The following is a 17,947-nucleotide window of genomic DNA, read 5'->3' on the forward strand; positions in this document are numbered from 1 at the left end:
GGGTGTGGGAGCTAAAAAGAGGTCAAAGAACTTCTAATGCAAGGGGTGTGGGAGCTAAAAAGAGGTCAAAGAACTTCTAATGCAAGGGGTGTGGGAGCTAAAAAGAGGTCAAAGAACTTCTAATGCAAGGGGTGGGGGAGCTAAAAAGAGGTCAAAGAACTTCTAATGCAAGGGATGTAGGAGCTAAAAAGAGGTAAAAAAACTTCTAATCCAAGGGGTGGGGGAGCTAAAAAGAGGTCAAAGAGCTTCTAATGCAAGGGGTGTGGGAGCTAAAAAGAGGTCAAAGAACTTGTAATGCAAGGGGTGTGGGAGCTAAAAAGAGGTCAAAGAACTTCTAATGCAAGGGGAGGGGGAGCTAAAAAGAGGTCAAGAACTTCTACTGTAAGGGGAAGGGGAGCTAAAAAGAGGTCAAAGAACTTCTAATGCAAGGGGTGTGGGAGCTAAAAAGAGGTCAAAGAACTTCTAATGCAAGGGGTGGGGATAGGTGTTGCCAGCGAGGCTTTGGGGAAGTCGCGGCGGCGTCTGTGTTCTTTCTGATGCGTAAACTTAATTAAATAAAAGTAAAAACAGGGCATTAAATACGTATTATAAATACTAAACTCTTTCTTATCTCGACAGCACAAATGAAATCTTACAAGTTCCAACATGTAACTAAGCGCTCCCGAAACACGAGTCAACCTTTTACTTCTGCTTGGAGGATATCCTCGCAAGTAAAAGGCAATCATTATGAATATGGAAAGAAAGATTTGCTTATACTTCTACCTTTTGCTTCAGAGAATTACCTTGTACTTCTACCTTATGCTTACAAGAATATCCTTCATTTTTATGAATACCTCCCAATAAGCCTTATGCTTCAAATCCTCTCACACTCACTACACTTGGGAATTATCTCATGAGATACACATACACATAAAAGAACCATGGGTCAATCTTGCATGACCAATACGCAACTTGCTAAATTAAATTCATTTATAATGTCTTTCTGTTTTGATGATTCCCAAGGAGAAACAATTGGCTTTATTCTTTTCAAGTTATTATTTTCAGATTAACTACAATAAATCCTTATGATGGTTACATAATCTTTAAAGAGGAGTTTAATGTCATGTGGTAGTTTTATTGCTGATTTAGCACCGACATCTGCTTTTTCATTACCAAAAACTCCAACATAGGCTACATTTTAACACTTATCAGCATTTCCCGCTTGAGGGTAGAATTTGTTATGGAGCTACTTGATTTGTAATAGCAGTTGGTTCCTCTGGTTTCTATGGCACTTCTTGAATCGTGATATATAGCAAGAGTTTAGAGAATGCTAACTGCTACTAAAACCACTGAGAGTTCAATGTAAATACTGAGGCTTCCCTTGATAATGACAGGTAACTAATTTTGTCTGAGGATATTGTAGCACAGCAGCACCAATGGATGATTTAGAGCCATCAGTATATACAGCTAATCCCATTCTAAAAACTATAATACACTCTGTCCTCAACTTTTATTTATCATATTTTAGTGTCACCAAATCAAACAACTCCTGAACCAGCAAAGTGATGAGCGTTAGTGCTTCCTTCAAGATCAGCAATTAGACCTATGTAATCAACCGTATCTTCTAATCGGCGTAAGGCGACTTCCAGTGATGCTTCGTCCAGCTACAAGAGAGAGAAAGTGCAATGGTTTTTGTGTGTATGATTGGAATCAAGAATATTTTCTCAGCACGATATTACAGTATGTTAGAAAATATCTAATATTTTTCTCTGAAAATTTCTTAACTTGTATTAATGGTACTGTTTTTATACGAAAATTTCTCAGCTGAGCTTGAAAAAAAAAGGCATAACTTGTTCTCTACAAAATGCCCAACTTACCGTAAATAAGACAATGGCAAATACAACAATTAAAGTCCAAAGAACAGGGAGGAAGGCAACTTACTTGACATGGGATGTGATCGTGAATGTGTGGTCGTTTCCGGTAATCTAGTTCAAGGCAGAACTGCGCATAGTCAATCATACCATCTTCTCGTTTGAAGCTGTTTTTTAAAGAATACATAGTAATGCAGGAATTTCATGATATTTGCCGTATTTACGTCAATAAAAAGATGAACAAATCAATAAGCAGACTACCAATTGCCCTGAAGAAGTTTCATGAACATGTCGGAAGACGAGGAAAACTATGATTTACCTTTGAATTGAAGAAAATCTTAATAGATATTCCCAAAAAGTTAAACTAGGATGTTAAAGTAAACTATGAGTAAAGGGATGATATAATCAAGCAGTCCTCATTATAATAATTAGAATAAGTAGACGTGTTCCCAAAGGTGATGAGAAAACTTTAATGACTGACTAAACAGAAACAAACTCAAAAGCTAAAGAAACTACCTGGACTATGCACCTATAATTATTATTGTTTATATCTATTTACAGAATAATTAGAAAATCTGGGGTCTTGACAAAAGCTTTGACAATCTTTAATTGTCTAAATTGAAAATATTCTACCTAAAACCGTTATATACATATATATATATATATATATACATATATTTTTAAAAAGCTGGTCTAGTGTAGAGTAAATATAATAGTTTATTCATGGTTTATTTATTTCATTTATGCGTTGAAGAAGTTAGCCAGCTCTTAAAATAAGTTCCTCTCGGGTAGATTTAAGATTTGTATGTAAATTACGTAAGACTTTCGTCGTTAATTTCATTATTTTCTTTATTCAAGTTAGTATACGTAAATTTACGTTATTTTTAATAATTAACTTTTTATTTCACATATTCTTGTTACGAAGTCTTACGTATCCTGTTTGACAGTGTTATGGGACCATACAAGATAGGAACAATGGCTTATGTAATGTTCTTTTATATTTTTATGAGGTATTGCATCATGTTTGTGAGAGAATACGCAATATGCCATATGGTTTGGAAAATTCTCGAAAAACCTAGTGATAGATCTTATCTTTTTTTTATTTCGGGGACAAAGGGTGGGTGGGGCTAGCTGACTGAGAGAGCCATCTCACATTGCGTGAGTATGTGTTCGAGAGAGCAATACTCGGTAATTCTGACGCCTTAGCCCAGCCCCCAAGCTGGTAGATCTCAGCCCTGGAAGCTTCTGGAAGTAGCTAAGTTTCATATAAGAGCGACACCAGAGTTGCATAGATAGATAGAGACTTAAGTCATCGCCCTCTCCCCTCTCTCTCAGCTCTGAGTATAGTTTTAAAAGTGTTCAATACCTATAGTGTGTCCTCTCCAAAGTGATTTTGTGCTTCCGCATCTATCGTGAGTAGTGTGTTAAAACGTTGCTGTAAATTTGGCAGGTGATTTTAAATTCATAGTGTTGTGGTGAGTGTTGGCATTACGTAAAGTTTTTGTAAATGGCCCTGTAATAACAAGAAAAGATTTTGTATCGTGATCTGGTTATCTACTTTAATTAAGTATCAAACATAAATATTTGTATTCAGTTTTAATTTCGAGTGAAACCAGTAATTATATAATTTTCATTGTATTATTCCTTTTGTCTTAGTCTAAGGTTGTATTCGGATTTGATTTTCAAGTCAAGTGATCATATAATTATCAGATCATAACATATTTGTCTTGATCTATGTTTTGTTCAGACTAAATATTTCGAGTGAATTATTTGTTTTATGTAAATTCTTTTCAAAGTGTTGTCATTTATACAGAATATATCTATTTTTGTAAAAAATGTATTATTTCAATCGCCCGTGTTTAATTCATATTCGCTCGAATCCTGATGTGAACCAAAGTTAGAGTTGTTTGAATATTCGTAATGATAACAACCCAGGTTTGTTTTGAGTGTACTTGAGAGACTTTTGGATATTCAGTGTTTTATATATTGCTGTCTGGGAGTTATATAATTGTCTCGGAGTTCGGTTATTAATATTTTTTCAAGTGTAACACATTTAATTTAAAAGCATTGAAATAATAATTTTTTTACAAAAATAGATATATTCTATATAAATAAATTCGAGAGTCTGTATAGCTTGCTCGCCGTAATATATATATTTTATTATATTTTTTGGTTACCAGACATGAGACCATCTTATAATATATCTTTGGTGTCCAGACCCGGGAGCCATCATTCTATAATATATATATATATATATATATATATATATATATATATATATATATATATATATATATACATACATATATATAAATATATATATATATATATATATATATATATATATATATATATATGTATATATATATATATATATATAAATATATATATATATATATATATATATATATATATATACATATACATATATATATACATATATATATAAATATATATATATATATATATATATATATATATATATATATATATTATAGGATGATGGCTCCCGGGTCTGGCCACAAAAAATATATTATACAATGGCTCGTGTCTGGGAACCAAATATGTAATATGATATATATTATGACTGGCAAGGTATACAACCTCTCAAATTCCAAACTCACCTGTTTGCTTTTACATTAAGTCTGTTACACTTGAAAATGTTAATACACGAACTATGAGACAGTTAAATAACTCCCAGACAGCAATAAATAAAACACTGAATATCCAAAGGTCTCTTGAGTACACTCAAATTATTATTATAAATATTCAAATAACTCTATCTTCGGTTCATTAACAGGATACGACCGAATATGCATTAAACACTGATGATTGAAATAATACACTTTTTACATAAATAAATATATTCTATATAAATTACAACACTGAAAGAGTTTACATAAAACAAAATAAATCACTCGAGACATCAAGTCTGAACAAAACTTAAATTAAGACAAAAATGTTACGATCTGAAAATTATATATAATTACTTGACTTAAAAATATTAAATCTGAATAAACCTTAGACTAAGACAAAAGAAATTCTTATGAAAACTATACAATCACTTGTTTTGCTTGAACTTAAATCTGAATACAGTATCTAAGTTTGACACTTAATGAAAATATATAACCAGATCGCAATACAAGAACCTATCACCTTCGTACAGAGCCATTTACAAAAACTCTAGGAGAATTTTTATAAGTAATCACTATGATTACAAAGACTCGTCACACCAAAACTTTGTTATTTCACCAAACAATTTTAAAGCATCACACTGAGCTGCGTGCGAGACAGAGAGAGAGAGAGGTGGAGATGGCAGTGCCTTAAGGCTGGAATTTTCTATCTATCTATGCAACCCTGGGGTCTCCTTATATATGAAACTTAGCTACTTCCAGAATGTTCCAGGAGAGTGAGTTCTGGAAGCGTGGGGGCTGGGCTAAGGCGTCAGAGTTACCAAGTACTGCTCTCCTGAACACGTATCCATGCAACATAAGACTAATTCTCTCAGTTAGCTAGCTCCGCCCAGCCTTTGTCCCACGAATTAAAAACAAAGAGGAAAACCAGCACTAGGGCCCTCCAGAAACTTCCAAAGCACATCGCATATTGCGTATTCTCTCACAAAGATGACGCAATACCTCATAAAAATATAAAAGAACTTTACATAAGCCCTTGTTCATATCTTCTGTGGTCTCATAACACTTTCAAACAGATTACATAAGACTTCATAACAAAATTACATGAATTAAAAAAAAAAAAAAGTTAATTCTTAAAAATAACATAAATTTACATATACTGACTTGAATAAAGAATACAATGAAATTAACGACGAAAGTCTTACATAATTTACATAATAAACTTGAATCTACATGAGAAGAACTCATCTTAAGAGCTGGTTATCCTTTCTTCAATGCACAAATAAAACATAAATTAAATCATTAATAAACTACTGTATTTACTCTACACTAGACCAGCTTCGTAAGAATGTATATTATATTATATATACATATATAATATAATATATATGTATATTTATATATGTATATATATACATATATATGTATATGTATATGTATATATATATATATATATATATATATATATATATATATATATATATATATATATACAAAGATAGAGAGAGAGAGAGAGAGATGTGTATGTTGCAAGGCTACCTTCCTTTGTTTAAGATTACCTTATAATTTAAGCTACTATCACAAACTTTGATATGTAGTCTTATGAAGCTGGTCTAGCATAAGAGTAAATATCTTATTCATTATTTTATTTTATTTAAGAAATGTATAGCCATCTCGTGAGGTGAGTTCCACTCGTGTAGGATTAAGTTGTGTATGTAAATTACATAAGAGTTTCATCATTCATTTAATTGTGTTTTTATTCAGTTTCATATATATGAATTTACGTTACGTTAAAGAATTCACTTTTTATTTCACATAGTTATGTTATGAAGTCTTTTGTAATCTTTAGGTATGCTGTATGACACACACGAGGTATCACAAGGGATTTCGTCATTTCTATGTTTCCACGTGGTTGGAAAAGACATGAAAATTCTAGAGTTAGTTTTATCTTTGTTTTAAAGTCACGAGAGGAAGATGGGTGGAGTTAGCTGAGAGAGAATTACCTCGCCACATATGTTGGTACCCATCCTCGACTTGACAAGCTGGCAACTTTGGCGCCATAGCCCTGCAACCCCAAGCTTCCAGATGATCTCCTGGAAGGTACTAGATAAATTGATTTAATATATAAAGACCCTTGCAATGCATAAGCAGCAGAAGAGATTGAGCCTATGCTTTTGAAAGTGCCAATGTTCGCCAGCCCTTTCTCCTCTCAAGTGTGTAAAGTGTTTTCCTCTCAAACGTGAATAAGTGATTTCTTTTCAACATATAACGTGTATAGTGTTGTTCAGACGTTGATGATATTATTGGGTGATTAGTTAAAAGTGTAGTGTGTTAATGTGAGTACATTTTATAATATAAATTTTGGTAACTGGCTCTGTGAGATTAGATTAAACAGAGAAGTGCATTGAAAATTTTGCTTAACCATTCTGTAAGCTTGTATGAACCAAAATACGTAAGTGTAAAAGTTACATATATGCAAATTTCATAATTGCTTTATTCATTAGTGTTAAAGTGTTAACTCTTTTCATTAATTGTCAAAATTAAATATTTTCATGAATTAATTCCAGTGAAACAAGTGATTGTATAATTTTTTCAAACTGTCTTCCTTTTGTCTTAGTCTAAGGTTTAGCTCAGATTAAATATTTTGAGTGATACATTTTTTGGAGTTAATTCTTTTGAATTTCTGTTTATTTTTATGGAATATATTTATTTTTGTAAAGTGTGTATTGTTTCGATCACCAATACTTGATGCAGTACTTTGCTCGCTATCCCGGGCTAAGAACCGAAGTAAGAGGCTAGTTTTAGAATAATTCAAGTGAAGTAATCACCCAGTTTTAGTTTTTAGTAACGTAAGAGACATAGATATTCAGTGTTCATTTATATTGCCGTCTGGGAGTTGCATATTATTCTCAGAGCTCGGGGTATTTTCTTGTGTGTATCAGATTTATGTAAAATAAAACTGGTGAGTTTTGGAGCTTGGGAATTTATGTAATTCGCCGGCAGTAATAGTAGGCTATAATTCTAATACTACCCTATATAACGAAGAGCAAGTGTCGAGCTATATATATATATATATATATATATATATATATATATATATATATATGTGTGTGTGTGTGTGTGTGTGTCTTTCCCTACCATGCTGAGAGGCATTACCAAACGTATGACTACTTGGTCTTTCTCCATCCCTCGGCTAGGGGGGAGGAAGTAGTCATTCTCTGGTGAGAGAGAGTACCCCGAGAAGTAGGCTACACTCGGAAACCACAATCCCCCACAAATTACCTAAACTGCCGTGTTGTAATTAGGAAAGGGGGAGGGGGTGGGAAGAGTTAAATCTGTGTGTGTGCATATCTATCTAAATATTTAGCCGTCATTTTGGAGGGGTCGCTTACACTAGTAAATGCATAATAAGCTGATAGAGTCATTTTCTTTTTCTCACCGAGATATGAAATGTAAATGATGTGTCCCCAGAATTTCTCTACTCCAAACTCTTGTAGTCCAATATCTCATCTTAACTAACAGAAACACAAAGAACGTCAAGTACAGGATTATGAAAAGGTCAAACTCATCCCCACCATCATTATTAGAGAATCCTCTACAATGGGTTGAGGAGGAAGACGGAGACCTATATCAATAACGTAGATCAATACAAAATCAATATCTATAGCATGCCACATTAAGGTTACACAGTCAAAATAACTATGTAGGAGCTAGTTCTCGGGACCAAACAGTTCTCATACTAATTATTACCTGTAAAATTACCTTTGTTCTTCCACCTAACTGAAAATTCTTCTGGTCAAAAGATCTTAAATCTGTGAAACTAGATGTATCTCTAGATCTCTCTTCTATTCTCACAAACATCTCTTTTAAAAATCCGCAAAAAGGTATGAGATGGGATAAAAAAAAAAAGGAAAAAAAAAAGCCGCAAGTTGAATCCTCACCTTTCCACCAGAGCGTCAGTGAGAGATGTTGGAAGAGGAAGTCTGGTAGACACTACAGCAGCCCTCACATCACTCGGAAGCAGCACGCCCTTTGCCTCGATGTCACGCCCTCGCATTCCAGACAGAATATCAGGAATTCCTTGCCAATGGAGATAATATTTCTTATACAAACAAATATTTCACAATTTCTTACTGCAGTATTCACAGTTAAGACATTATAGGTTTAACTTTTACATATAGGTATATTTTCAGTTTTATTGCATTTTTTAGTTCTATCAAAGGCATTTTTTTTCTCATGAATCATTTACATCATTAAGGTTCGTAACAAAATTACTAGTCTGTGAAATATCTACAGAAATTGAATTGTCCACAATGAAGCTTTTCATAAGAAAATGGAGAGAGAGAGAGAGAGAGAGAGAGAGAGAGAGAGAGAGAGAGAGAGAGAGAGAGAGAGAGAGAGAGAGAGAGAGAGGGGGGGGGGTAATTCTAGTCCTATCAGCGTGTTCAGTTTTGTAGAAACCAGGGCACCCAAGTCACTTGATTAAGTGGATGACGAAAGGCTAAAGTTAAGTCGTTCCCGCCCTCAATAACAGTCGGTAATCAACCCATTCTTATGGAAGATAACCGAACCAACTTCATCTACACTAATTCAAGTTGGTCAAATCTGATATTGAATACTAGGGACCGAATTGATTTGATACCAAGACCCACAGTATAAGACTCTGTAGGTCTTGTCTATTCTTGATATGATTTATCTCGTGACTGTGGCCAATGAAAATTTCCTGAAACGTGCCCGTAGAAAGACAAAAAACATAGAATGAATATCAAAAAGATGCGAAAGATAATACCAGTAGTTCAGCGAGAATCCTCTTTCTTGAACTTTTCTTATTAACCTGCAGTCTGACTCACCATCAAAGTTCTTCCTTTTGAGATACAGAGCCGCCAGATGAGTGAGTTGTTGGCGGGAAGGAGGAGCTGCGTTCAAGCGGCGGTGACGCTGCACCAATGAGGCGATGTGTTGCTTGTTCACAGATGACGAACCTAGCAATATGGATTTAAATGGTTAAAAAGCTCATAGATAAGATCTCTTTTTATCTAGATATCAAACATCTCTTGCCTTATCTTAGCATTAATGAAACATTCATTTAAGGAAAATCATTCCTAACGTCATCATACACAGAGTTTTGATTTTAATTAGTCTTACATACCTAAAGCTGAAAATAGCGCCCCCTGAACTAGGCTTGTTGGAACGAACCCTGTCTTATCAGGATCACTTGGAGTTAATTTTCGGAGGAGATCAGCTAGTTCATGATGACCCAGCACTTGCCGAGCCTTGTCTAAAGAGACGTTGTAATTTGCCTGGGGAAACTTCAGATACAATTATTTTCTAGGACGCAGATGGGGAAATAATAGTTTTGAATCTGCTAAAAAAGGAGCTTATATGAGTGGGCTATTTCAGAGGAAGAAATGGTCTGTAGAGAGAGAGAGAGAGAGAGAGAGAGAGAGAGATTCCGGTTTTCATATGCACAAGCCACAGGCTTGTAAAACCCACTATACATCCTAACTTGTTTCCTAACAGCTGTGAGTATATTTTTCAATAATGGTTCTTTTTATGTTATACTTCAAAGCCACAAATAGGAAGATATGTATAAACATGAACCCGTTACTCATTATAGGCATTTATCCTTGTTAAATAAATCTAATTCTAATATTCGCTTCTTATGTCCAGGGCCACGCCTTTAAATTAACTCGGGCTTGAACTAAGACATTAAAAAAAAACAGTAAATTAGTAAGATTCAGTAAATTAGTAACTTTTACCAAGAATATATTTGCACTGATCAAAAGGAAGAAATTAGCCAGTAGTAACATTCACTAAATACATATATATATATATATATATATATATATATATATATATATATATATATATATATATATATATATATATATATATAATATGTATATATATCTGTGTGTACACACAGACATGTAGACATATATACATAACCTACATATATATCATAATATTTTATCAATTTATATATGTGTGTTTCTGTGCATATATATATATATATATATATATATATATATATATATATATATATATATATATATAGGACTGAAAATGAATATGAATAAAAGGCAGACAGCAAATGGTTGTGGACGAACTTCTAGAGATTGTTAATAAATATACATACTGTACTTAGAAGAGACAATAGTAAGTGTCTCTGCAGTGGACTAGTGACAGATGGTGTTCATGAGATATATATATATATATATATATATATATATATATATATATATATATATATATATATATATATATATATATATATATATATATATATATATATATATGATAAATTTTTGCACATTTAGACGTGTTTTTCATATTCAAATAAGCCATATATATTTTTGATACATTAATGTCTGGATTCTCTTAACGACCTCGGAATCAGAGCCCCAGGCGAAATCACACAAAGACAAGAGCTTGTGACCGGCCGGGAATCGAACCCTGGTCCGGCAAGCTTGTATAGACAGTGGATACTAAACCACTGTCTATACAAGCTTGCCGGACCAGGGTTCGATTCCCGGCCGGTCACAAGCTCTTGTGTTTGTGTGATTTCGCCTGGGGCTCTGATTCCGATATTCCGAGCCCCAGGCGAAATCACACAAAGACAAGAGCTTGTGACCGGCCAGGAATCGAACCCTGGTCCGGCAAGCTTGTATAGACAGTGACCACTGTCTATACAAGCTTGCCGGACCAGGGTTCGATTCCCGGCCGGTCACAAGCTCTTGTCTTTGTGTGATTTCGCCTGGGGCTCTGATTCCGAGGTCGTTAAGAGAATCCAGACATTAATGTATCAAAAATATATATGGCTTATTTGAATATATATATATATATATATATATATATATATATATATATATATACATATATATATATATATAAGTGAGTGTGTGTATACACAATGTCAACAGCCACTGAAGGAAAAATAACTAGACTTGATTGGAGTTGAGACTTTTGTCCTATTAGTTACATAGACGGATTCACAATGAGAATACATATATTAAAGAGGTCGTATTTATACACGAAAATGGGATCCCGGCGCTGTCCTTTCGCTGCTAAAGCACACACACATATATATGTATATATTGACAGTATATATATATATATATATATATATATATATATATATATATATTTCAAATGACCCATACTGTATACATTAATACATTAAAGTCTGGATTCTCTTAACGACCTCGGGATCAGAGCCCCAGGCGAAATCACTTAAAGACTATAGTATCTTACCAGCTGGGTTTCGAACCCTGGTCCAGAATACTTGTAAGCCATTGACCATACCTCTCAGCCACGAAGAAAGATAAAAAGTCAATGACAATTCTTCTGTACATACACCTGTCGAATTCAGGTTTTTTGTACTTAAAATTGAAATCAATCCATCTTCACCATCGTAGTTAATTAGTAGCTTTGGGAATTGGCATTCGATTAATGATAAATTTTGCACATTTAAACGTATTTTTCATATTTCAAATAAGCCATATATATCAATACATTAGAGTCTGGATTCTCTTAACGACCTCGGGATCAGAACCTCAGGCGAAATCACTCAAAGGCTATAGTATCTGACCGGCCGGGTTTCGAACCCTGGTCCAGGATACTTGTATGCCATTGACCATACCACTCAGCCACGAAGAAAGATAAAAAGTCAATGACACCTCTTCTGTACATACACCTATCGAATTCAGGTTTTTTGTACTTAGAATTGAAATAAACCCATGCCTTATTTGAAATATGAAAAACATGTTTAAATGTGCAAGATTTATCATATATATATATATATATATATATATATATATATATATATTTATATATATGCATATATATACATGCGTATGTATATAAAAATGCATGTATAAATATATATATATATATATATATATATATATATATATATACATATATATGTGTGTGTATATTTACTTCTGAGTGTGTATAGATATGTATATATATATATATATATATATATATATATATATATATATATATATATATATGTATAATTATTATTATTATTGTTATACTGTATGGACCCCCGGGTATGAGCACCCAAAAAATATATCATACGATATGGCTTTCTAGTCTAGGCCCTAACAAAATATACTATACTATAGCTGGTGACTGGGAATCAAACATATAATATTATATATACTACGACTGGCAAGTTAAATAACCTCTCGAATTTACAAATTACCTTGTTTGCTTTTACATTAAAACTGTTATACTTTAAAGCAGTAATACACGAATTCTGAGACCGTTAAATAACTCCCAGACAGCAATATATAAAACACTGAATACCAAAAGGTCTCTTAAGCACACTCAAAACTAAACTAGTTAATTACTTTTAAGTATTATTAACACATCTAATTCTCACTGTAGTTCTTAAATGGAATCGAGCGGAAACTGGTCTTAAATAATGATGATTGGGAATGATACGCTCTTTACAAAAATAAATATATTCTATATAAATTACAACACTAAAATATAATGAAATTCACGACGAAAGTCTTACGGAATTTACATAAAATACTTATATCTACATGAAAGGGGATCATATTATGGGCTGCGTATCATCTCTTCAATGCACAAATGAAAAACAATATATGAAATATAAATAAAATTATCAATAATCAACGATATTTACTCTACAACAGACCACTTCGTAAGATAGCTCCCACCAAAAAGATTATTTATCTCAGGTCTGAATCTATCGATCCAGCCTGAGATAAATAATATGCAACCACGTTATCTTTATATGTTCCATATCCTTACCTGATATATTCTTTACATAAATACAATACGGTTGCAAACATAATGACCAGCTAGTTAACCTCTGATTATCATTTTTCATCTTATTCACAAAAGTTAAAGTATTGTGATCAGAATATACTATAATCTCTTCATTTTGTGGTCGACTAACATGAATTAAAGACTTGTTCATCGCTGCGATCAGCGCCAGCTGTTCCGTTTCAACTGTCGAGTCAGCTCATTGCTGCTTTGACGACATAACACACACAGGATGAAGAATTCCTTCCTCGTCCTGTTGCTGTTGTAACAAGACAGCTCCAATCCCATTATCTGACGCATACACTTGGATAAGGAATTTCTCACAGAAATCCGGTGCTTGAAGTATCGGTTTTGAAGTCGATATGGTCTTCCTCAGATTTTTCCTTTTTCTGATATCTCGATAACGTAGGTCCGGTCACTGCTTTCCTCCAAAATCCAGAATGGTTCTTGTAACTCGTTCGCGGTAGGGAATTTTCTTTATGATGCGTAGACCAAAACCTGCTGTCCTACCATAACATGTCTGTTCGTACTTTTCATGCCAAACCTTTTCTTCGCTCGTCCTTGCCTTGTTTTCACGTCTTCTAGGGAAAATTTCCTTAACTCGCCATTTCCTTTCCTCAAATCCTTGACATTTCCTTCGTCCATTTCCTCTCGATCCTTCCTTTTTCCTGCTAACATTTTCTCTGTTCCTGTGCTGAAGGGTCCTGCAACCTTTCTGTCCGTATCCTTCCTACCAAACCTTTCCTTTGTCCATTCTTAATTCATTGTCTTCATGCCTTCTAGGGAATACTTCCTTATCTCACCGGTCCTTTTCCCCAAAAACTTGACATATTCTCCTTCTGTTTTCTTTCGATCCTTCCATTTTTTTGCTAACCTTTTCTTTGGTCTGTTCTTGAAGGGTTCTCCCCGTACTTCCATCGGGTGTAAGGGAGCTTCCTTGATGCACTCGTTGGGCTTTTCAGCCGTCTGACATACGTGACATGCATGATAAAACTGGCTCACGTCCTTATGCATGCAAGGCCAGAAAAAGTGTTTCATTATCTTCTCCGTCGTCTTCCTTATCTCCATATGTCCTGTCTCATGCATTATCCTGATCACCTTTCTTCTCAACAGAGCGTAAATTAATATCTACCGATATATCCCCCATTCGGCATTCCCAGGGATATCGGCGGGTCTATGTTTCCTCATAAGCAACCCCTCCTTAAGATAATGACAGGTCGGAGACTGCTGTTCCTCCGTCTCGTCCACCACACGGTATAATAACTCGGTTAATGTTGCATCCTTCCCTTGAAATCTTATCAGCCTTTTCCTATTCACTTGTCCTACTTCTAACGTTAAATTTTCAATTTCTTCCAAGTCCCTTTCTTCTTTGTCTACTTATCTGCTTGTCTGTTTCTCCTTTTCACTCGGGCTTACTTTTGATTTCTCTTCTTTCTTACCATTAAGGGAATCCTCTTCTTCAGAAAACAAATCATGCAAATTCATTTGCTCCTTCGATTTCTTTTTCTTCTTCGTCCACTTGTCCGCTAGTCCGACATTCCTCTTCGCTCGGGCTTACTGTTGAGTTCTCTTCTTGCGTATCATCAAGGGAGTCCTTTTCTTCGGAAAACAAATCCTCCAAATTTATTTCTTCTACGTCCATTGTTTCTTTGTCCTCTTGTCTACTCGTCTGTCATTTCTCTTCGCTCGGGCTTACTCAGGACTTCTCCTCTTGTGTACTATCAAGGGAATCCTCTTCTTTGGAAAACAAATCTCCTAAGTTCATCGCTCCTTCAATTTCTTCTTCTTTATCTACAGCCACTTCCTTCTTCATACTCCTAGTCGTTACACCACTAGGAAACAAAGACGGATAGTCCTTCTCGAGTCCAGTCGTAGGACTATACTTCAAAGCCTTCTCCGTTACAATGGGATAAGGCACGAACGGCGCTCCACCAACCTCATTACCCAGAAGGATGTCTACTCCTTCGACAGCCATTGAATCCTTTACCACAAAGTCAAAATTACCTGTCACCAACTAGTATGGCAGTTTTAAACAGCAAATATGGGTGACCTCCTCACCTCCTATTCCCTTCAAAATAATCGAGTCCCCTGTAAGAGACTGTTCCACCATCGGATGTGCTCCCTGTTCAACCATACTATGGTTACAACCTGTATCGCGCAATATCCTGACCGGGGTTTGCTCACTCCTGTCTATTGCTGCTAACATACCTTCATAAATATATGGTTTAAAGGCATCCATGCTGCTTTGGTTCGTTTTGTTCGTAGTGTAAACAGTGGTTGGTTTATTTTCCTCTCCATCTTTTCCCGATTACTACTTAGTCTTCGCATTCTGTGAAGTCGAATTATCCTCAATAACCTGGGCGACTGCTTTCGGTTGGTTTGACCAACATTTCTTTCTGACATGGCCTCTCTTGCCACACTTAAAACAGACAATATCAACCTTATGCACGTCTTTCATGATACTTGAAGGAGGACGATTCGACGTTTGTTGCTGTGGTACTATCACATTCTGCTTAGGGACAGTACCAGTGCTACTTCCATTGTAATGGTTGAACTTGTTCCCGTAGTTATTTCCAAACTGGTTTCCATGATTCGGTAAATACTTGACACTTGGTCGGAACAACGGTTGAAACTTCCTACCCGAGAAGGGTTTACAACTGATAATATTGAAATCTTCACTCAGCGAAACGGCTTTATCAAGTTTCTTCACCTCTCTCTCTCTCAAGTACGTTCGAATGTGTTCAGGAATTCCTTGCAGATACTGCTCTAATATTATCAATTCTTCTAAATCAGCCTTCTCCTTCCTTTACGTTAGCAGCCTCTGCCCATCTCTTAAAACATTGTTGTACCTTATTAGCGTAATCCAGGAAAGTCTTTTACTCGTCCTTTCTCAAACTTCAGAACTTATCATTATAATATTCAGGGGTCATCTGGTACACTTGCAGCACGTTCCTCTTCACTTCTTGATACTCCAGCCTCTAGTCCTGAGATAAGGATAAGTAAGCACTTCGGCCCTTCCCAAAAAGCACACTCTGCAATAACACAGACCATTTATCTTCTGACCATTTCATCGTCACTACGACAGTTTCAAAATGATCGAAGAACTCGTCTGGGAATTCTTCTGTGAGCCTTGGAATTAACCTCTGGGCTTCCGACACATTAAACACAGGTTCATGCCTAGTAGGAGTCATCTCTTTTTCCGTCTGCGCTTTCAGTTGGGCACAGTCATGCAAAAGTTCTAACTCCCACATATACCTCGCTTCTTCCATCTCTTTTTCTTCCTGTCTTCTCTCTTTTTCTTCCTGTTTTTCGATTTCCCTCCCTTCCATTAACCTTGCATGTCTTGCAATCTCTCGGGCTTCTTCTCGTTTTTTTTCTTCCAATTCCTTCACACATTGTCTTTCTTCTCTCTCATCTTCTTCTCGCCTTGCTTCCATTTTCAACCTAATTAAATTCTCTTTCGCTGCAATACGTCAAATCTCGGCTTCTACATCATTATTTGCTTTCATACCTTCAGTTTGACCTTGCTTTGCTAAAAATTCTTCCTCAGCTTCCTCCAAGAGTTCACGAGCTGCCACAATGTTCTCTTCCGACAACTTTCCCGAGTTTATCAACGCTTCTAAGGCTAGACACTTGATTTGAGCCTTATTCATCCCACTCGTAACATGGCCACCACATGCCATTAAGATCGAGAGCCACTGAGCTTTAGTTACATTAGCTTATGACAATTCCTGAACACTTGGGTTACTTAAAAACTCTTGGATATTAATCTGTGCCATCTTGTAATTTTACAATAATCAATACCTCTCCAAAAATAATATGCTGACAATACTCAAAACCTAATCAACACTGTTATCACCAATATTTATAACAGACTCGCTTGATTCCCGGGTCTGGGCATCAAAATATATTATACTGTATGGATCCCGGGTCTGAGCACCCAAAAAATATATCATACGATATGGCTCTCTGGTCTGGGCCCTAACAAAATATACTATACTATGGCTGGTGACTGGGAACCAAACATATAATATTATATATACTACGACTGCCAAGCTAAATAACCTCTCGAATTTCCAAATTACCTTGTTTGCTTTTACATTAAAACTATTACACTTTAAAGCAATAATAAACGAATTCTGAGACTGTTAAATGACTCCCAGACAGCAATATATAAAACACTGTATATCCAAAGGTCTATTAAGCACACTCAAAATTAAACTAGGTAATTACACTTAAGTATTATTAACACTTATCTAACCCTCGCTGTGGTTCTTAACAGGAATCGAGCAGAAACTGGTCTTAAATAGTGAAGATTGGAAATAATACACTCTTTACAAAAATAAATATATTCTATATAAATTACACCCCTTTGAAAAGAATTTACATAACAAAATTGAATCACTGGAAAAATTTAAGTCTGAACAAAACTTAGAATAAGGCAAAAACATTACGATCTGAAATTATATAACTTGACTTGAACTATTATATCTGAATAAACCTTAACCTAAGAAAAGAAATAATTAAATAAAAATATTAAAAATGCTTGAAATAACTCTGAATTAATAAAATGTTTAAGTTTGACTCAACATAAATAATAGTTAACCAGATCACTTTACAAAGCTGTCCTGCCTACAGGGCCGTTTACAAAAAACG

General features: G+C 34.9%; 1 protein-coding gene across 1 annotated transcript in view; it reads right to left on the bottom strand.

Annotated features, from left to right (window-relative positions):
* Nucleotides 1-1,095: 1,095 nt before the first annotated feature.
* The window catches only part of LOC137654290 (EF-hand domain-containing family member C2-like), a 33,773-nt gene continuing 16,921 nt past the window's right edge, over nt 1,096-17,947 (bottom strand). Inside the window, exons 4-8 of the mRNA XM_068387917.1 lie at nt 9,633-9,792; nt 9,334-9,465; nt 8,425-8,563; nt 1,921-2,017; nt 1,096-1,643 (exon numbers count right to left, since the gene is read on the bottom strand). Coding sequence (XP_068244018.1) covers nt 1,518-1,643; nt 1,921-2,017; nt 8,425-8,563; nt 9,334-9,465; nt 9,633-9,792 — 654 coding nt within the window. The 3' untranslated portion in view covers nt 1,096-1,517. The remainder of the gene's footprint in view (nt 1,644-1,920; nt 2,018-8,424; nt 8,564-9,333; nt 9,466-9,632; nt 9,793-17,947) is intronic.

This window comes from Palaemon carinicauda, chromosome 15 (genome assembly GCF_036898095.1).
Source record: "Palaemon carinicauda isolate YSFRI2023 chromosome 15, ASM3689809v2, whole genome shotgun sequence".
NCBI lineage: Eukaryota > Metazoa > Arthropoda > Malacostraca > Decapoda > Palaemonidae > Palaemon > Palaemon carinicauda.